The sequence below is a fragment of the Callorhinchus milii genome, unplaced genomic scaffold (genome assembly GCF_018977255.1).
Source record: "Callorhinchus milii isolate IMCB2004 unplaced genomic scaffold, IMCB_Cmil_1.0 Scaffold2, whole genome shotgun sequence".
NCBI classification, from domain to species: domain Eukaryota; kingdom Metazoa; phylum Chordata; class Chondrichthyes; order Chimaeriformes; family Callorhinchidae; genus Callorhinchus; species Callorhinchus milii.
This window is the reverse complement of record NW_024704743.1, coordinates 83,841,024-83,862,901: the sequence shown is the minus strand read 5'-3', so window position 1 is coordinate 83,862,901 and position 21,878 is coordinate 83,841,024. Positions and strand designations below refer to the sequence as shown.

General features: G+C 41.6%; 1 protein-coding gene and 1 non-coding gene across 2 annotated transcripts; both read right to left on the bottom strand.

Moving 5' to 3' along the window:
* Nucleotides 1–1,599: 1,599 nt before the first annotated feature.
* On the bottom strand, nt 1,600–21,394 carry galr1a (galanin receptor 1a). Its single transcript, XM_007900573.2, has 3 exons — nt 20,638–21,394; nt 12,906–12,971; nt 1,600–1,917 (listed from the first exon to the last, which is right to left on the bottom strand). The coding sequence occupies exons 1-3, from the start codon at nt 21,292–21,294 to the stop codon at nt 1,600–1,602; spliced, it is 1,041 nt and encodes a 346-aa protein (XP_007898764.1). The 5' UTR covers nt 21,295–21,394.
* Nucleotides 11,999–12,070, bottom strand: trnam-cau. Its single transcript has one exon. It is a non-coding gene; the product is annotated as a tRNA-Met (tRNA).
* Nucleotides 21,395–21,878: the final 484 nt, after the last annotated feature.

The following is a 21,878-nucleotide window of genomic DNA, read 5'->3' as shown; positions in this document are numbered from 1 at the left end:
AGGTACCCTTTGTAAGTATTTGCTGATGATGATAGATCAGTGGATATTTACCCCTCGTTAGTCTCTGCTCTCCACTATATTGTTACCACACAGAGAGGACAGGGCAGGATCCAAACTCAGAAAAGGCTAGAAATGGGACAGGAAATAAATTCAAAATGAGAGAGGTTTATTAAACAAACGGGAAATGTATCTACAAATTCTACTTTGTGTCATCAACTCACTCAAATCTCTATTTCCCAATGACATCACTTACTGAAGAGTATAGAGCATAACATTTATTAGCACATAATGCTGTATTAAGGGGCACTTTTGTCACACAGGCAGTTTGTGTTTCAGCCCAAGCATACAATGGAATATTGATCCATTATATTCTGGTTGCCATTGTCATGTTAACTATGGATATGCTAAATGCTATTTTGCTGGGGGGGTTTCTCCCTTGGAATTGGTTTTAATATCAACGTTTCTTACAATGAAGCATGCAATCTCAATATTTTGAGGACAATCTACAAATAAGTACAATTGTTGCTGCAGATCCCATTCTAGTGATCTCTGAGCAATGAACAAATTGGTCTGGCCAGACTTCTCTGTAACTCATAGTCCTAGTCTGTTCCCATAATCTGCTTCTTTTACAACAACAAAACAAAATTACACTTGTATAGCACTTTTAACAGTGCAGTCTGCCACACTCACATTATGGGGTGAAAATTGCAGTAGTCATAATGTTATATATTTTTGAATTAACACTGGGAATAATTATGGAACAGAAACCACAATTGAAAGCATTTCCTTAAAATATGTCCCGATCAATAGGCTTGAGACTGAACACCTGACTTCTGGACAACATAAGAATTTTACATTTCAAATAGCAGCCTTTTCATAAATTTAGTTCAAAGACAGATCCAGACCTAATGTTAAGGACAGGTTTTAAGCTCATTTTAACTATAATTTTTTCTGTTTGGTCAATAAAGTGTTCTTTCATTATCCACAGTGTTAATTAAAGGATGGTATATGGTTAAGAATACAGTAATTTCATCCCATCTTTGGACATTTGAGTTATGTACAGACACCATGCATATGGTTGAACTCTCAGTAGTTCAGTTTGGATACTCGTAAGCATGGTGATAGGTTTCCATGTGGCAGACAAAACAGTAATTTACATTTATCCAGTGCCTTTCACGTAAAGAGGATGCTATACAAATGTAATTTTTTGTTGTCTCAAATTACTTCACATAGCTGACTGGGAGCTGAAGCTGGGGAAGGAACAGGGAGAGAGTCTAAAGTGCAGTTGAAAAGATGTAAATGCAAAATCACATTTGTAAAGCGTCTTTCACATTGAGAGGACATCTCAAGGTGCTGAAAAGTCAGGGATTAGGACCCGAGTGGGGTGGGGGAGGGGTTAGGATCAGGGAGGATGGAGGGCAGCAATGTAGGAGGGTACATAGCTGCCAAAAGAAAAATCCTGTTTCCAAAGCATAAAAGCGCCTGAAATAAAATTACAGCAGAATCGTGTCAATAGCTACTCTTTTGCTTAATGGAAATGAAACACTGATGGCCATGCAGTCACTTTAACACTTACTGCCAATGCCTCCATTTTCCATCTCACACATTGGTGCAGCTGGTGGATGGGACAATGTCCGTCCGACTTCTGCATTCCTTAGTATCTTTTAAAGGAGACGAGCTGCAGATTTTACATTTGAAGACTTGTTGGTATGACTTCCTGAAGTTTTCCGACAGGAAGGCGTAGATGATGGGGTTCACGGATGAGTTGCTGTAAGCCAGGCAGTGAGCTGCTATTCTGAAGGCAAAGGAGGCTTCGGTGAGCGGGAACTGTCCAAACTCACTCCACAGGTTGATCACGTGATGGGGCAGCCAAGAGACGCAGAATACTACAATCACCACCAGCACTGTCTGGGCAGTCTGAGGAGAAAGTAAAACTGATCGTATCAGGCACTTCTTTGCTAGAAAACAGTTACTTGTGAAAAATTGCTGTGCACAAATTGGTTCCCACGTTTGCCTACAAATGGCATCACTGATGTCACTACACATCATAGGAAAATTCTGTTAAGTGCCTTGAGACGTCTTGACAAGGTGATGAGGCACTATATCAAATGCAAGGATGATTATTAACATTAATCATTCACTCTTTTAGATGCAAAGAGAGGTTTGGATGCAAAAGGCCCTCAAGCTCATTTGGTCCAATTGGCTGACGTGTTTCACCCACAAAATATACAGTCACTTCACTTTACAGTATGTACTGTGAAGCGCTTTGAGATGTCTCAACAATATGATAAGGCACTATATCAAATGCAAGGTTTGTATTATTATTTCACAATAGAGGCCATACCCTTCTCACATGACAGCATCAAGCTGCTTTTGTCAACAGATCAGAGCCAGGCATGGTCATGATCTGACCCAACACCAACACATATGAACCCTCCAGCGTCTCTAGGTAGAGAATACAAGCGGATTCTGCTGATTCTCCCCTACGTTAACCAGGGGCACTGAGGCTAATGACCTAATTGCTGCCCCAACCGAGATCAGCTGCATCGTTTTAGTGCTACAAATACACAGTTGATTCACTTTACAGTGTATTCTGTGAAGCACTTTGTGTCGTCTCTAAAACATGATAAAACACTATATCAAATACAAGACTACTTATTTTATTATTACATTGTGCCCTCACCCTCCTGATTTACCTCTTAGTTCTCCTTCTCTGACTCCCCATTTTATATTTTTCAGGAACAAATTCCTACAGTAGTCCTACCTTCAAGTGTGCATCTATAATTTTATTCCCCTTGTTTTTAGTTGTAAAAAAGTAAAAAACAGAATTGCAAAGTTTCCCAAATCGGAACCAATGAAAGTACTGAATATACACCCAACAGGTGATGCTTAACTTGTATAAATTGTTAGAGTTTTGTCCCAGTTTGGTCAATTCAGTGTAGGAGGAATAATAATAATAATAATAATCTTTGCATTTGATATAGCACTTTTCACATCTTCTAGATGTCTCAATATACTGTAAAGTGAATTGACTGTACATTTGTGGGCGAAACGTGGCAGCCAATTGCACACAGCAGTGTCCCACAAACAGTCTTGGATTGAAGTGACTAATTGTTTTTTTTTCTTGAGGGATTATCAGGCATGTGAACTAAGGAAACAAACACAGGTTTCTTGCTTGCGAGGCGAGTGCTCTAACCACCGAGTATCAGAGTCGTAAGAGAGCCAAAGGAGATTTACAAGGATGAAGTTATTTTTACTGAAATAAAGGTTGAGGAGAAATCTGATTGATAACTCTAAAATTATCAGGAGAAATTATTTCCAATAGTTATTAAGTCAGTGGCTAGAGGGCATCAATTTAAGATAATTACAAAGAAGCAAATTTTTGCTCAGAACTGTAGATTGTCCTGCGTGGAGTGGTGGTTGAGGCAGGATGCAGCATAGATGCATTGAGCTGAATGGCATTCTTTTGTAAAGTTCACAGGTCTAGGATCAAATGATTAGCAATTTTGATATGATTGGGCTGTCAACTCTCCGGTGGTTGCGCACTGAATCTCCAAAGCCTGAATGTTCTACCCATCCTGTACTTTCAGTAGACAAGTAAATCCATTTTCTGAATCGTACTTCAAACCTTTCATCGGATATGAAAAGGACTTCTAACCATCTTACTTCCGTTACTAGTCTTGCGCATGATAGTATTGTCTTTTATCACATTGCAGTCCTGCTTTCTATACACTACTATACACTTCTATACACATTGGTGAGCTAATTCAGAAGTTCATTTGATTGTTCGATATAACTATGATATACAATTCACAGAATACAAGCTGACCTCAGTATAACAACAGCCCTGGGGACTTGGGAAAAGAAGCATTATATTCACGTGATTGACTGCCGAACAACCCCACCATTTTGACTTGATTGCAAATTGTTATATCAGGGACTGCACTGCTTCAATAATCGCTATATCGGAGCAACAATCAATTGGAAAAAACGGGTCTCAATGTCGAGTTCGCTATAACTGGAAGGGATCGTTATAACTAAGGGTCAGTATACAGAGGTCAGCCTGCACATTTTTCCACTCGCACTCAGGTTGCATCAATGAAGGGTTATTTTCACCATTACATTGTGATACCTTGCTTTTATGTGGCCATACTTTGTGGAGTTAATACATTCCTTTTTATTCTGCTTCCAAAAAGGAAGCTGTGCAACATTGTTGCATTACAACTGAGTAAGGAATTGCTGCGCATTGAACAAGGAAAAGCCATTACACTTTCTAGAGACCACATAAAGCATGGATTTCACAAAACAAATTGCACTTATATAGTATCTTCAATATGGGAAAATGTCTCAAAAAACTTTACAGAGAAGAAGTAGGAGCCTGAGCAGAGTGGAAGGTGGGGTTAGGTTGAAGTAACATGACCAAAAGCAAGATTAAAGAAGTAAGTTTTTAGAAATATTTTGAAACTAGAGAGGGAAGGTGCGAATCAGAGAGACTGGATGGACAAGCTGGCTGAAAGCTCACCTGCCAATGGATAATGATAATAATCCTTGCTTTTGATATAGCACCTTATCACGACTTTGTGACCTCTCAACGCGCTTCACGGAATATACAGTAAATTGACTATATATTTTGTGGGTGAAACGGGTGGAGGGGGCATAGAACTTCATGAAGCAGACCTGAATTAGCAGAGTGGAGGGAGGAGTAGGTAAGTAATACAGTGCTGCAGATCACAGAGGCAGGTTGTGCGATGGCTTGGAGACATTTGGAAGTTAGAACATCACACAATCTCTCTCGACAAGAACTGATTTCCAAATTCAAACTCAAGTTAAGAATTTTCTACACTTTTCCATGATACTAAATTTTAGGGCTAAATGGTCTTATAAGACTTGATGAAATTTTGAGTTTACAATGGGGTAAAATTTTGGCGATCCTTAACTGTTACCTATCACTCAGAACTACCACCTATGTGGAGTCCTGTAGGGTATTGGTTAGAGCACTCGCCTAACTCGCCTTCTCTTTGACCGTGCCTTCAGCTCCCCTCTCGACTCTCTTCCTCCTCCTCGCTCCCTCCCTTCCCTCCCCTCACCCAGACCATTTCCCCCCTCCTCTCTCCCTCCCTTCCCTCCCCTCACCCTGACCATTTCCCCCCTGCTCGGGTCATGACCCAACTGTGCAGCGCCTTGGGACGTCCTCCTGACGTGAAAGGCGCTCTATAAATGGAATCTTGTTGTTGTTGTTGTTGTTGTAACAAGAAAGAGGAGCAGGTTTGATTCCCAGGTAGTGCGAATGTTAAGCATGTTTGCTTACTCCACACACCTCTGTTTACCTAGCAGTAAGTAGGAACTCAGTTATTAGTCGATTACCGGATCATTTTATGGTGTTAATAGTCCCTTAAAAAAAATTGGTCACTCAATCCACATGTTTGTGGGTCACTGCTGTGCGCAATTGGGTACTGTGTTTCACCCACAAATTCTACAGTCGATTCACTTTACAGTATATTCTGTGAAGAGCTTTGAGACATCTCAATGATGTGATAAGACACTATATCAAATGCAATTTTTATTTTTATAAAGACATTTAAAGGTAAGGATGAGGATCTTAAAGTGTGTCCTCGGGAGTGAGGTGGTTGGGAGCCAGTAGAGCCAGGTGAAGATAGCAGTATTGGATTTGAGGTGCTTGATGCAAACTGATCACAATGAAAGTTAAACGTAATTGAAGGACACATTACAGTGAGTGAAATTACAAAGATTAGTTCCCTCCCCTGTATTACTTTTGCTCCAAACATTGTGTGAAACCTTTTGTGAATGTTCAATAAGCATTTCTAAATGATTTCCGTCTCTAGCTTTGCTAATGGACAGCCCTTCAAATTTGCATGTTTACTGACCTTTGTTCCAACATTTACCATCTTGCATCTACCTAGCTCAGAATTTATTTGCCACTCGTTAGCATTTACTTAATTGGTCCAGATCTTCTTGAATACTATTGATGCTCCTTAGATTATTGATCTGCCTAGAAAGCTTGTCATTATGAATAAGTATCACATGTACCATCCTCTAATTCATTTCTGAATAGTGTGCACAGTCAAATCAATCAGACCCATTTTGACCCCTTTACCCTGCTGGGAGATATTCACGTCAAACACCAGCTGCAGTATTAGGCCTTTGTGTACTTAGTCATACAAATGAGGCACTTGACTTGTGTGCTTTATTGGATACATGATAAAACAATGTGTAAAACGACACCTGAAGCATAAAACGCACCTGGGTTTCTGCAATTTTCCCCCATCATACTCTAGTAATGGCAGACAGAAGAAAACAAAGCATTGTTTAAAAAAAAAGATCATTTTCCAAACTCACAGGAATGAGGTAAAGCATGGACTGGTATCGCACCAATGTTTCAAAGATGTGGTGAGACTTATACAATAAAACTCATATAAGTAAAATTAGCGAATTAGTCAGGACCATTGTATTTAATATGACTTACGACTTAAGTGAAACTCGAATTGCGGCCAAACTACAAGTCGCAGAAAATCCAAATTAGTTAACATCTACACTGCACATGCTTAATTTAAAGCAGCTGGTAAGTGTGCATTCGGTGATGGGTCAAGACTACATTTCCTGCGATTTAATGTGTTTTGACCCGCCTCTGCATGCGCACTTACCGGCAAGCATTGGAACCTCATTGAATCGTGGAAATGAAGTTCTTCTGCACATAGCTCAACGGATCAAGACTACTTTTCCCCCACTTCAATGCAGCTGCCAGTAGGTGCAATTGTGTCAGTAAGTGTGGGAGTAATGGAAAGGAGGAGAGCAGTGTTACGAGTTAGCAGGTGAATAATATGAGTAGAGCAAAAAAATCTAAGTTGTTTTGATAGGAAACTGAATGGACTCAGTTGAATGTACAGTTTAGGTGATTATATGGTGGGTAAAGATAAGACTTACGTCATGATATTTGATCACTGGAGTTTAGAAATACTGGAAATGTACTTGAAACAGATATTACTCATAATATCTAAGAAACTTACAAAACTGCTATGAACAACAAATGCCTGTTCAAAACATTACTGAGAACCATTGTAAAGTTTGTCTGAGCAGAACTGAAATGGTGAAACAACAACAATAACTTGCACTTATAAAGCACCCTCCGCGCAGGGTGGTGTCTTAGAGCACTTAACAGTGGCGGAGCCTGGCTCCGAGCAGGGGAGTGGGGAGGTGGGGAGGTGGGAGGCAGGAGGTTACCGTAAGCACGGTCGAAAAGGAAGGTTTTCAGGTGGGGCTTGAAAAATGGGTGGAGGGATTGAGGGTGAGTACTCCAGAGTTTCGCGGCATGGTGGCTGAATGTGCAACCTCCAATGGTGGAGCTTAGGGTCCAAGGGACAAGCAGGCGGCCGGTGCCAGTCGAGGGGAGGCACCAAATGTTGGATTGGGGAGTGAGGAGGTCGGAGAGGTAGGGAGGTGCCAGGGAGTGAAGGGATTTGAACCCGAGAGTGAGGAGCTTGAAGTCGATCCATTCAGTGATGGGGAGCCAGTGGAGCCTGGCCAGAATTGATGAGAGGTACAGAGTTTCGTCTGGGTAAGTATGCAGGCAGCAGAGTTCTGAATGAGCTGGATTTTTTGAATAGTCTTGTTGGAGAGACCAACGCGGAGTAATCCAGGTGCGTTTGAGTAATCCAGGCGGGAAGTGATGGTCAGAGGCGGAATTTTGAGGTAAGGTTCGGTCAGAGGCGGGCAATGTGGTGGAGGTGAAGGAGGATGGTCCTGGTCATGGACTGAATGTGGGGAAAAGAAGGACAGCTGGCAGGTCAAACCAGTCACCTAGATTGTATGAGTCTGAGGGAAAGGCTGAGGAGGTTTAGGAGATCAGATCCACAGGAGTGAAGACGGGAGCCAAGGTGTATGGCTTCTGTCTTGTCCACATTCAGCTACAGGACGTTTGTGCTCATCCAGGCCTTGATGTCTGCCAGACAAGCTGATAGAATATCAGTGGACCTGGAGTCGCAGCTATAGGAGGCGAAGTAGATGTGTGTGTCATCCACATAGATGTGGAAGTTTACCCCATGTCTGCAGATGACATCGCCAAAAGGGAGCACGTAGATGAGGAAAAGAAGCAGGCCAAGGATGGAGCCCTGGGGAATCCTGCATGTGACTGGGCGAGGGCGGAAGGAAAAAAACATTTGCCGAGATGAAGTGGAGGCGGTTGGTTAAGTAGTACTCGAATAATCAATGGAAATGAAATTACATTCACACTGGTGTAATGACAAATAATCCTCTAATTGGTGTCGTGGCTATCTGTGGAAAGTTGCTGTGTGTAAATTGGATGTTTGCCTACAATTACTTTACAGTAATACGTTTTGAGACATGTTGGCGACATGATAAGGCATTATATTAAATGCTAAGGTTAGTTATTTCATTATCCTGGTCAACGTGCCAGAAATGACATCCATGGTGACTTGACAAACTGGAAGTTGGTTCTATTATGTGCTTGATAAAAACATATAGGTAAAAATTAATTAAAACTAAGTTAATTTTTTCCATTAAATAAGGAAAAATAAAAATCAATTTCCACCAAGTCCAGCACTTGTGCTACTAGACCAGCCATCAGTGCCAGTGTCCCACCTTTCCCCTCCTCCGAGTGTTTGTTGTAGATCCCTCTACCAGAGGGAAGAGTCATTCACTGTCGAACCGGTCAATTCTTTTGTTTTGAATACATCAATCAAATCATCCCAAAGGCTTCTCTGCTCTAAATATAATAATAATCCTTGCATTTGATATAGCACCTTAATCACATCGTTAAGATATCTCAAAGCGCTTCACAGAATATATTGTAAAGTGGATTGACTATATTTTGTGAGCAAAACGCAGCAGCTAATTGCGCACATCACTGTCAAACAAATAGTCATGGATTAAGTGGCCACATTTTGTTTTGAGGGATTATTGCCCTCGAAAAACAATCACCAATCAACCTACAACCAGGTTCATACCTACTGCTAGATAAATAGAGACGTGTGGAGTAAGGAAACTTGCCTCAGGTTTTGCCCCATCTGGGAATCGAGCCCGGGTGCTTTCGCATGCGAGGCGAGCGCACTACCCACTATGCTATGGGATTCCACAGGGCTTTCTAATCCCAATATATGCAGCTTCTCATCACACTTAAACCCCTTTAGCCCAAATATTAGTCTAGTGAACCATCACTAGATACCCTCCAAGGTTAGTTATATCCTTCCTAATATTGGATGCCCAAAATTGAGCAAGATTCTCCAAATGAGGTCTGACTATCACTCCATAGAACTGGTAACACACTATAACACACTGCTCCATACTTCTATATTCCAGATCTATTGAAATAAAATAAAATCTAGCATCCCATTGGTCTTGCTGATTGCTTTCTTCAGTTTTCAAAAGCGTTTTGAAGACAGAGGGAGGATGTGAGTGATGCGGAGGAATGTGAAGGGAAATTCCAGACAGCAGGGATATAGTGGCTGAAGATGATTTAATTTGTACATAAATAAAACAAGAAGCCAGCATCTGAAAGCACCACATTACAAAAAGAAATCTTGAAAAATGAACTCTGGGCAGAGGGAGATTATGTGGAACTGTTGGTGGCAATGTGTTAGCAGGAAGCAAAGTGAAATTCCCACCAGGGAATGTGCAGTGGTTTGTGGGAGGCACTTCAGAACTGCACATTGATTTTAACATTACTTGCTGATTGAAAAGCTCAATCTCAAGCTGATATTTCTGTGGTCTTCAAAAAANGCTCTTGTTGGGTGATTGTATCTTTCATGAGTTGTACAGGTAGTTTCGCTTTAATCAGAAAAATACCTTTATGCCCTATCTGGTCAGCTTTAACGTAAAAATCTTAAGAACGTAATTTGTAACCAAGGAAACAGTTAATGTTCAGTAGTTCCTTTACTTCATTTAGTATAGATTGCTATAGAGATATTCTAGATAGATATCAGTAACAACTCTTCAGTATATCAAAAATAATAATAGCACCATCACAATAAATATCACAGTAAAATACTTATTTATTTTATTATATTTTATTTATAAAAGACTTATCATTGTACCCCTCCCCCCCATCCTCCTGTCCATCATTCCATCTGTCTAACACGTTCAGCCCAACATATTACCCTCCTTCCCTGCAAGACTGCTCATGGAAAATAATTTGAAGGCATAATGTCCTAAGTTAATATTAGAGGATGAAACTATCATGTAACATTCAATGGTAATATTTTGGCTGTGTCACATTTTTACAAGGTGCATCACTAAATATTGCTGTTTATTAAGTATTGAACAGATTTGTTTCAGCACTATAATCAGCAGGAATGGGAACCTGACTAATATATTTGCCTAACTCCAATTATAGTGTATCAAATATACAGTAGACATTTATTGTACTGAAAAAGTGATCGTATAATGCTTTTAGAGGAGAAATAGATAATAATACCAACTTTAATTATGCATTTCCCTAACTTTGTTTTACTTTTTCTCAATCCTACTGTACTTTGTGAAAACCTTCTAGTAGCTATCCCTGAGGACCCATTTGAACTCTGCTCCATCTTCTCGATTAATGCATTTCTTTTCTTTTCCTGTTCCTGAAACTATTTTAATTTATTCTTCATTTCAGGGCAACCTTTGCGTATTTTTGCAATTATGGAGCATCATGGAGTCCTGCAGCTCAGTGGTTAGAGCACTGGTTCCACAAGCGAGATACCTGGGTTCGATTCCCGACAGGGCGAAATGTTGGCCAAAAGTTTCCCTACTCCACACACCTCCATTTACCTAGCAGTAAGTAGGAACCTGGTTGTCAGTTGGTTGTCAGATCACTTTTCCGGGGGGGGGGGGAGTAATCCTTTCAAAAAAAATAATTTGGACACTCAAATCATGGATGCTTGTGGAAACTGCTGTGCGCAATTGGCTGCCGCTTTTTGCCCACAAGATACACAGTCAATTTATTTTGCACTATATTCTGTGAAGTGCTTTGAAATGTCTCGAAGACGTAATCAAACACGATATCAAATGCAAGGATTATTATTATACTGTAAAGTGCAGTCAGTGACTGTGTGTTCTGTGGCCAAACATCAGTAGGCATCAGTAAGCATATTCTCTGCTTTTACAATTAAGATCTTGCACAGTGCCTGTTATAAGAGTAAAGAGCAAGTTTCTAAAGGTTAAGTATCCCTGCATAATAGTTTCTCAACCTTCAATAATGTAATAAGTTTAACAGGAGAATATGGAACTTCTGACCCAATATGCAAAGTATTAACATTTCAAATGTCTGAACATATTGGCTGAAAACTATTCAGAACAATGACTGCATTTAATTACACATCAGTAACGTGAAAACAAATTGTACTCAGACTTCAATTCTGATTGTCATTTTATTTTAATGACGGTGAATTATTGTTTAATGTTACAATATTAGGGAATAGGGTCAAACGAGGTAAGGTGAATGCTCCCTATTCCTGGAGAATAGTTCAATGTTTGCCAGCAGCAACCTAGAGAGTAATTAACAACTAGAACAATTTATAAAGCAGGGTGGTTGAAGCCAGGACACTCGACTCATATTTAAAAAAAAACACCTTGATATGTGATGGAGGACAATGGGGTGGGTATTCTGAAGGATTAGATCAAATGAACTGAAGGGCTTCTTCAGTCAAACCAATCTTGTGCTCTCGTGAACAAATCTGGGAACACACCATCCTACGTGCCTGTCCTTCCATTGTGAGCAAAGGCATCACAGCTGAGCCAGATCTTAATAATAATAATAATCCTTGCATTTGATATAGCACTTTTCACGTCTTTTGGATGCCTCAAAGTGCTTCATAGAATATACTGTAAAGTGAATTGATTGTATATTTGTGGGCGAAATGCAGCAGCCAATTGCGCACAGCAGTGTCCCACAAACAGTCGTGAATTGAAGTGACCAATTTTATTATTGTTTTTTTTTGGAGGGATTATTATCAGACGTGTGAAATAAGGAAACTTGCCCAAGGTTTGGCCCTGCCGGGAATCGAACCCAGGTCTCTCGCTTATGAGGCGAGTGCTCTAACCATTGAGTTTCAGGACTCTTTTTCTTATTCAACATCCACACATGTTTGAGGTCCAGTATAACAATCAGCAGGAATGGGAACCTGACTAATATATTTGCCTAACTCCAATTATAATGTATCAAATGCCTGACTGAGATAGGCTAATTCAACCTGAGAAATAAACCTGTGATTTTCTGGTTTGTGAGACTTAGTCCTTGGTAGTTAGCAACTTTGTCCACTAGCTCATTGGAAAATGCTGTATCCTTTGTTCAATGCATTTATTTATTATAAGAGGGTGATAATGGAGCTTCACGTTATGGAAAAAGTATGTCTTACTACAGTAATACATTCAGAATTTCTTGGTACAGTTTGGCATCTGTACTATCATTTAGAAGTCCTCTGAGATATTATCTCCAGAAGGACACTATATAAATGCAAGTGGTGTTATAGTCTCTACTCATTTCTATATGTGAATCTTTTACAAAGGATATCAAAAGAAAATAATAACCACTGTTTTTGATAATATAATAATAATAAACCTTGCATTTGATGTAGCCCCTTATCACAGTGTCAAGACGTCTCAAAGCACTTCACACTGTAAAGTGCAGTGACTGGATATATTTTGCAGGTGACCAGAGCAGCCAATTTGTGCACAACTAAGTCCCACAATTAGTCATGAAGTTGAAGAGCATCGCAAATAGTTTAAAATGCTTTACAAATTGCCAATCACACAGATCAATCTTGATAGAAGAATTTGTGTTTATCGATACATACCTTGTTATGTTCTACCAGTTTAGCTTGTAGAAAAGTTTGAAGCACAGCAGACATTCAGTTGTATTTCTGAAAACATTACCAACCTAGCAAACGACATACCTTCTTTTTGGATGTTTCAGATTTCTTTGAAATATTGCGCAATTTCTTGTGCAAGTGATTTAGCACCTGAAAATAGGAAAAGCATTATTACAAATTAATGATGAAATAAAACACCCTCAAGCATTTTCTTTTTGTTGAAATTCAACAAAACATCAGAAATGAACAGATTTGAAATGACTATTGTTCAGTCAGCAAAGTGTGCCACAGTTAGGTAGTAACTGCAATTTGTATGGAATATGTTTAAACAAAGATATTTGGTATATTAAAAGATTGAACTGTAGCAGCATTTTAAATATCACACAGTATGGGAAACATGCTCAGCTAGTACTAATATTAGACCTTTTTTTAATGTGCTTTACTGATATACCTATGACAAGATATCAACAACATTTTCATCATAACCATGATAACGACTATCTTCGGGCAACGCTTTAGTTATGGAATGACAATTTGTTGTAATCCTCTGTCCAGATCCTGTATGAACAAAATATTGTTCTGAAACATTCGTGCTTTTCACTGCTATGGTCATATGTTAAGAAAAAAAGAACTTGAATTTTTATTGTACGTCAAAACATTTCAAAACTCTTTACAGTAATCCAGGTGTCAGTCTGGCTCAGTTTGTAGCACTCTCACCTCTGAGTCAGAAGGTTGTGGGCTCTAGCCCCTTACAGAGACTTTGAATTTGCCATGAATCAAAAAATATTCAATTAAGAAAAAACTGAAAACACATCAGCGATCAAATACAGACTTACCTAGACTTGTGTGAATGTTTTGGGTGGGTGCTTCTTGATGGCCCCATGGGCCACAAATTAGCCACTACTGGTCCAGGCTGACACTCCAGTGCAGTGCTGATGGTGTGCTGCATTGCCGGAGATGTCACCCTTTGGGGAGATGTTAACCTAAGATCCTGTCTGCCTGTTCAGATGGCCATTAAAGATTCCGTAGTACTATTCGAAAGGAAGTTTTCCCAGTATCCTGGCCAAGAATCCCGCAAATAAAATTGGTCACTTCATGGCTGTTTGTTGGACATTGCTGTGTGCATTTGTATTTGCCTACAAAATACGCAATATTTATACTTTACAGTATATGCTGTGAAGCGCTTTGAGACATCCCCCTGATATGATGGGTATTATATCAAATGTAAGGATTATGTATTATTTATTGATTCTATTATGTATAATTTATTGTATAAAGCGTCTCGAGACTCTACCCTGGGTGGAGGGTACTATTTAAATGCAAGCTGTTGTTAATGTTGTATTTATTATTATTATCAAGCACAAACACCCATGAGATAAATACAGATTTATCTGGAGGACTGTTCACCAGGACACCAGGAGAATCTCACTTCTATTTGTCATGGGATTTTAAATGTTCATCTGAACTTCTGTTTGATGTCTGATCTGAGGGATGCCACTTCTGCCAATACAAAGCTCTCCCAGGACTGCAAAGGATTGGCAGCCTAGGTTATGCAGTCAAAGAAGAAAAAAAGTCAAAGGAGTGATTTTAAAAAAGAACACTAGAATTGATAGCACAATAATGTTCTCATTACTGCACTCCAAGTCAGCAAAATCCATGATGTATAAAGTATAGAGCAGTGAGGATCAAATCAGAATTGACATACACAGGGGACCTTTTACACCGCAATTAGTGTTGCTGCATTATTTGGTAGTCTGGAAGCTATTTTGTACATTGTGTGCAAGAGCACTGAAAGTTTAATTAACCAAAGTACTAATAATCGATACAGGTTAGGTTTAGCAGTTTCAGTTTCTGGGGTAAGGATAATACAGACACACTCAAATTACATTTAAATTTTAAAAATCTGTTGATTTTATTTGGATGTAGTGATTATAAAAAAATATTTCTTAAAGGTGCTACCAAGGTAAAATATTCATGGTGTCAATCTGGTTCGGGTGATAGGCCTCTGAATCAAAATTTGTAAGTTAAATCCCCACATTGGGGCTTTGAGCTCATAGTCTAAGCTGAGAGTCCAGTGCAGTGTCCTGGCCAAAATCCTCCAAATAAAATTGGTCATTCACTTCATGGCTATTTATGAGACATTGCTGTGAGCAATGTGAGCTATTGTGTTCGTCTACACTTTATAGTAATTCCTGTAATGAGTTGTTTTAATGATGTAATAAAGAGCTTTATTGAATGTAAGTATTATTAGATTTTCTTTGGTGATGGTGAGACAAGTAGCAGAATGCGGAACTGAGACAAAATTAATCTAAATTAAGTCTACTTAAATTAGAAAAGATTTCTTCCCAAAGGTAGTTAATGTGATACATACATAATGTTATTGAAAAGATTCAGAGCATGTTACAGAATAATAATAAATAATTATTTCATTTGATATATCTACAATGTTGAAACATCTCAATGTGCTTCACAGGTATTTTCTATCAAGTGTATTGATTCTGTATTGAGTAACAATATGAAGGCTATTGCGCAAGTTGCAAATTCTGGTGAATGACAAATTCATCTTGACGATTGTTGGCCAAGAATCTGGGAGAAACTTCTTTTTTCAAATACTGCTAAGGAATCTTTAACATCCACCTAAACAGATAGACTGGAACCTGGTTTAAATGCCTCCTTTGAAGGATGAAACTATCAATATTGGAGTGCTTCCTTCCCTAGTATTTCACTGGCGTGTGAGCCTGCACTAGATGCTCAGCGAACCTATGCTTCTTTCAAACAAGCTAAATACACTAACACAATGCAACTCCTGTAGATGAAGTGATGAGTGCAAATTACATCAACAAATTTATTTTTTCTTTTCACTGCCCTAGTGGTCCTGAAAGTCTATCCAACAGCAACAAAACAATATGAAACTTTACTTTTACTTCAATCCAGAAATGAATTAATAACATTCTGAAATTATTAATTGATCTCTGGAAAAGCCAAGTACAACAACAACAGCAGCTTACATTTATATAGCGCTCTTCACGCGGGGTAGCGATCCTGGAGCGCTCAACAGTGGCGGAATCTGACACCGAGCCAGAGGAAGAGGGAGGGGTAGGTGACCATAAGCACACTCAAAAAGGAAGATCTTTAAGTGGAACTTGAAAGTGGAGAGGGAGGGGGCAAGTTGGAGGGATTGAGGGAGGGAGCTCCAGAGCTTCAGGACATAGTGGTTGAAAGCACAGACACCAGTGGTGGAGCGGAGGGAACAAGGGACAAACAGGAGGCCGGACCTGGCTGAGCAGAGGCAGCGGGTGGAGGAGTTGGGAGTAAGCAGGTCGGATAGGTAGGAGGTGTTAGGGCATGAAGGGATTTGAAAATGAGTGAGAAGATCTTGAAGTCGATCCATTGGGTAATTGGGAGCCAGTGCAACCTGGCAAGGTCTGGTGTGATGGGGGTAAGGAGTTTTGTGGGGTTGCGTATCCGGGCGGCGGAGTTCTGAATGAATTGAATTTTATGTATGGTGGAATTGAGGAAACCAGTGAGGAGGGCATTTGAATAGTCCAGCCTGGTAGTGGAGGCGGCATGGACGAGGTTTTCGGCTGCTGTGGGTGTGAGGTACGGACTGTGGCGGACAATGTGGCCAAGGTGGAAAAAAGCGGTCCTGGTCAGGGAACGGATGTGGGGGAGAAAGGAAAGGTGTGGAGTGAATTTGACCTAAATTGTGCACGGGTTCAGTGAGTCTGGAGGAGAGTGGGGAGGTTGAAGTGCTCAGACCCGCAGGAAAGAAGACGTTGACGGGAGCTAAGCAGTATGGCTTCCGTCTTGCTGACATTCAGTTGCAGGAAATTTATACTCATCCAGGCAAGCTGACAGGACATCAGCGGACTGGGAGTCGCAGCTGGAGGAGAAGTAGATTTGGGTGTCATCCGCACACATGTGGAAGTTGACCCAAGTCTACAGATGACATCGCCAAGAGGGAGCATGTAAAAATATAAACTCCACATATAAAATAAAAGTTTCACTCCTCTGTCACAAAATGAATAGATGAATATTTTGAAGCAAAGTTCAGAAGTGTTTACAAATTCCTTGTTTTTTAAATGTTGATAAATCTCCATAGTTTTAGGTTGCGCATCGGTTTGGTGAGTCTGAGGGATAGGCTGAAGAGGTTGAGGAGGTCAGAGCCGCAGGGGTCAGAAAACACTGACGGGAGCCAAGCGGTATGGCTTCTGTCTTGTTGACATTTAGTTGCAAGAAGTTTGTGCTCATCCAGGCTCTGATGTCTGCCAGATAATCTGGCCATAATCCACTTCAGAGTAAATCCTGTGAAGTGCTTTGAGATGTCTCAATGGTATAATAAGGGTCTATATCAAATGCAAGGATTATTATTATTATGAACATTATGATGCTTTCAGCATCTGAGGTGAGGAGGCGCTGATGGGAGCCAAGCAAGATGGCCTTGGTCTTTCACTTAACATTACAATGAATCCTTTGAAGCCCTTTGGGATGTCATCATGGAGTCCTGTAGCTCAGTGGTTAGAGCACTTGCTTTGCAAGCAAGACACCTGGGTTCAATTCCAGGCAGGGCAGGGCGAAACCTTGGGCAAGTTTCCTTACTCCACACGCCTAATAATAATCCCTCCAAAAACCCAAAACAATAATAAATTGGTCTTTTTCAATCTACGACTGTTTGTGGGACATTGCTGTGCGCAATTGGCTGCCGCGTTCGCCCACAAATATACAGTCAATTCACTTTACAGTATATTCTGTGAAGCGCTTTGGGACGTCCTCCCGACGTGAAAAGCGCTATATCAAATGCAAGGATTATTATTATTATTATTATTATTATCATGACATGAAAGGTGCTATATCAAATGCAAGGTAAACCTCCTTCTGCTCTGTCCCAACAATGGTGCTTAAAACTTCAATTTCAGAATCCTCAGTTGCATTGTTATGAATTCTTGCTGTCCACATGAGCCATACTTATGACCACAATCGACAATTAGTTCTAATACACCAACTCTGTTGTGAAACTAAACTACCAGTGGAATCCTGTAGCTCAGTGGTTAGTGCAGCTCGTGTACTGTCCCACACCAGGCTTCGCAACCACATAACTCCCACCCTCGCTCGCCTCCACTGGCTTCCCATCCCCCAGAGGATCAAATTCAAGATCCTCATCCTCACCTTCAAGGCCATTCACGGCCTCGCTCCCTCCTACCTCTCCGACCTACTATCCCCCTACCTACCTGCCCGTACCCTCCGTTCCTCTGGCTTTAGTCTGCTCCACATCCCCCGCCCCAACCACCCTACCATCGGTGGCCGGGCCTTCAGCCTCTCAGCCCCCAGGCTCTGGAACTCTATCCCCCAGTGCCTTCGCCGCCTCCTCCCTTTCCTCCTTCAAGGCCGGTCTCAAGACCTCTCTCTTTGACCGTGCCTTCAGCTCCCCTCTCGACTCTCTACCCCCTCCTCGCTCCCTCCCTTCCCTCCCCTCACCCTGACCATTTCCCCCCTGCTCGGGTCCTGACCCAACTGTCCAGCGCCTTGGGACGTCCTCCCGACGTGAAAGGCGCTCTATAAATGGAATCTTGTTGTTGTTGTAGAGCACTCGCTTCACCCTGGGTTCAATTCCCGGCAAAACCTTGGCCAAGTCTGCTTACTTCACATGCCTGATAATAATCCCTCAAGAAAAAAAGCAATATTGATCACTTCAATCCACGACCATTTGTGGGACACTGCTGTGCGCAATTGGCTGTTGCGTTTCGCCCACAAATATACAGTGAATTCACTTTATAGTATATTCTGTGAAGTGCTTTGAGACGTCTAGAGAGAAAAAACATGAAAAGCATGAAGAAAAAAAGCGCAAGGATTGTTATAAGGATTATTATTTTGCCAGTCAGTGGAACTGAGACTGCAGATCAAATATCACTCAGGACCCTTACAAGGGCAGAGACTGATGACATTTTCAATCTGGGCCAGATTTGATCCCAGAAGTCTGAAATTTCTAACAGTATTGCCAATAAAACCACTGTCACATTGACTTAAAATCTAAGATGAAGCAGAATTTTGGAAATTGTCCAATTCAGACCTACGTTATTTTCCAGTTCGGAAAACAGCTTCCAAATTAAGGCTGAATATAAGAATTTTCCAAAATCCCCACAAAAAAGCTAAAGCCTTGAGAAGTTTGGGATCTCAGATATTGCAAAACGATTTTGTCAACTTATCAATTTTTAATGGATTTAAATTGTTCCTTCATTTTGCCGTTTTGTTAATGAGCAATTTTAGAATAATAATAAAAATAATGAGAATAACCCTTGCATTCGATATGTCACCTTTCATACTGGGATGGCTTATCAAAGCACTTCACATGATTCACTGTAAAGGGTGTTTATCTTGTACGTGACCATGTATTTTGTAGATGTACGCAATAAATGTAAATGTAAAATTCTGCAGGAATGTACATTTAAGATGAATCTTGCTACAAGGATAAATCCTGACACATTTTCATGAAATGTTATTTCGTTTTACAGATTAAGCGATGAGACTTAAGCACTTAAAAAGAGAAAAGCATAAAAAGAAGCCGTGCTAAACTACCATCCCTTCTTTTAAAAATGCAAGTGGATTAAAAATACATTTAAGGTTCAGTCCACCTTATCAGGTCTGTCTCTGTTGGAAACAATTTTTAGACTCATATCAATGAAAATAATCAGAAATCCATGTTTAACTTATCCTTCTCCCAGATGGGTACACATCAAACTAGCAATATAAATCAATGAACCAAACAAGACAAACATCCATTCGTCTGTTAACAATTTAACTAATGCATTCAGTGAACGAAACGATAATTTGCAGAGAGAAAGAAAGAAGAGAAGAGACTATCTGGTAGATCCTGCTACAAGCTCTTCTCTTTCTCCGACGGCCGCATTTCTTTAAGATGGGTTTAGAACGGGATCTCCAAAGTTGCGTTTATTTTCATTTTGTCCTCGTGTTGGTGTAATCGTGCCATTTGAACCGTTCATTTACAAAAAAAATACAGTGAATGTTGGGATGGGGGGGTGATGGCTTTTTGGGGCTCGGGGCAAATGTACAGGAGGAGTTTCTGTGTGGAAAGCGAACAGTGAGGATGTCAGAGCCGCCTCAGGTACTCACTGGAGCACAGAGCCTGGACAGTGAGAGGGTGAGTTGTGGAAAGCTTTTGCAGTGTAGTTATTTCCAGTTGAATACCTTGCTAAGTGCAGCCCGGGTGGCTTCCAGGTTTTATTGCCGTGACGAATGAGTGAAAGTTACGCCTGGAAGTAACTTCTCACGGGGGTGAGCTGAGAATGGAGGAAATAAATCTCACTAAGTACTCATTTGCAGACACAGATTTATTTGTAAGAGCAGAAGGATGTGGGTTTGAGTTTACTCCGGGAAAAGGATGTATTTGTTTTCTTTAGAAGATGTCCTATGGGTAACATCAATTTGTTTAAGATTGTTTTCTCTTGGTGGGGGGAGAAAGATGAAAATCTACAGCACTGTATAAGCAAGAATCTCAGCTCAGTGTGAGCCTTAAGATGTCAGGATCGGTTCTTGACAAGACAACTGAGGGGAAAGGGGGGGCTGAGGTCTGAGGGATGGTTAGGACAACTGAGGAGAAAGGGGGGGCTGAGGTCTGAGGGATGGTTAGGACAAGTGAAGGGAAAGGGCGGGGCTGAAGTCTGAAAAGTGAACCTTACCTTCGCCCACAAACATACAGTCAATTCACTTTACAGTGCGTTCTGTGAAGCGCTTTGGGACGTCCGCCCGACGTGAAAAGCGCTGTATCAAATGCAAGGATTATTATTATTATTATTATTACCTTGGCGTAGCAGTAGCAGATGAGACAGAGAGGCAGCAGATAGCCCACCAGGAATGTCAGCACTCGGTAGACCTGCCTGTGCCTCAGGACGCTCCAGTTCTCCCAGCAGAAAGGACCATGGTGGTCCTTGTAGACCAGCATGTGATAGTAAGCCACGGGCGATGCCACGGCCAGGGAGAGGGACCAGATGAAGACCACGCTGGCCCAGGCGTTCCTGGACACCCGAATGCAGGACGACTTCCTGGAGTGGACGATGGCGATGTAGCGGTCCACAGCCATGGCCGAGAGGGTGAAGACGCTGACCAGCATGGAGACGGTGAAGAAGTAGTGGACGCTCTTGCAGATGAAGCCTCCGAAGATCCACTGGGGCAGGACATAGTAGGTGGCCTGGAAGGGGATGCAGAGCAGCAGGTAGGACAGGTCGGCGATGCTCAGGTTCAGGATGAAGATGTTGGTGGTGCTGCGGGGTTTGCCCTGGTTGCTGCGGGTCAGCACCGTGATGACCAGCGAGTTGCCCAGGACCCCCAGGCAGAAGATCAGGCTGAAGATGAAGAGGACGATGAAGCTGTCGGTGCTGATCTGCTGCCTCTCCCTCGCCCCTCCCGCCGCTCCTCCCGCCGTGTCATTGGTCTCCAGTCCGCTCCGGTTCTCGTCCATCACTGCTCCAACCCCAACTGCAGCCAAGTCAACAGGTTAAACTGGACCCGGAGTGGCTCGGGGGGAACGCCACCTGTTTAAAGGGTCTCCTTCTCCTCTCCCTCTCTCCCTCCTTCTCCTCTCCCTCCTTCTCCCTCCTTCTCCTCTCTCCCTCCTTCTCCTCTCTCCCTCCTTCTCCCTCCTTCTCCTCTCTCCCTCCTTCTCTCTCCCTCCTTCTCCTCTCTCCCTCCTTCTCCTCTCTCTCCCTCCTCTCCCTCTCTCCCTCCTTCTCTTCTCTCCCTCCTCCTCTCCCTCTCTCCCTCCTTCTCCTCTTTCTCCCTCCTCTCCCTCCTTCTCCTCTCTCCCTCCCTCCTTCTCCTCTCCCTCTCTCCCTCCCTCCTTCTCCTCTCTCTCCCTCCTTCTCCTCTCTCCCTCCTTCTCCCTCCTTCTCCTCTCTCCCTCCCTCCTTCTCCCTCTCTCCCTCCCTCCTTCTCCTCTCTCTCCCTCTCTCCCTCTCTCCCTCCTTCTCCTCTCTCTCCCTCCCTCCCTTAGTTAATATCAAACCCCTGAAGTGGGAGAGGTCTGTAAACGGGGGCAGATTCCCT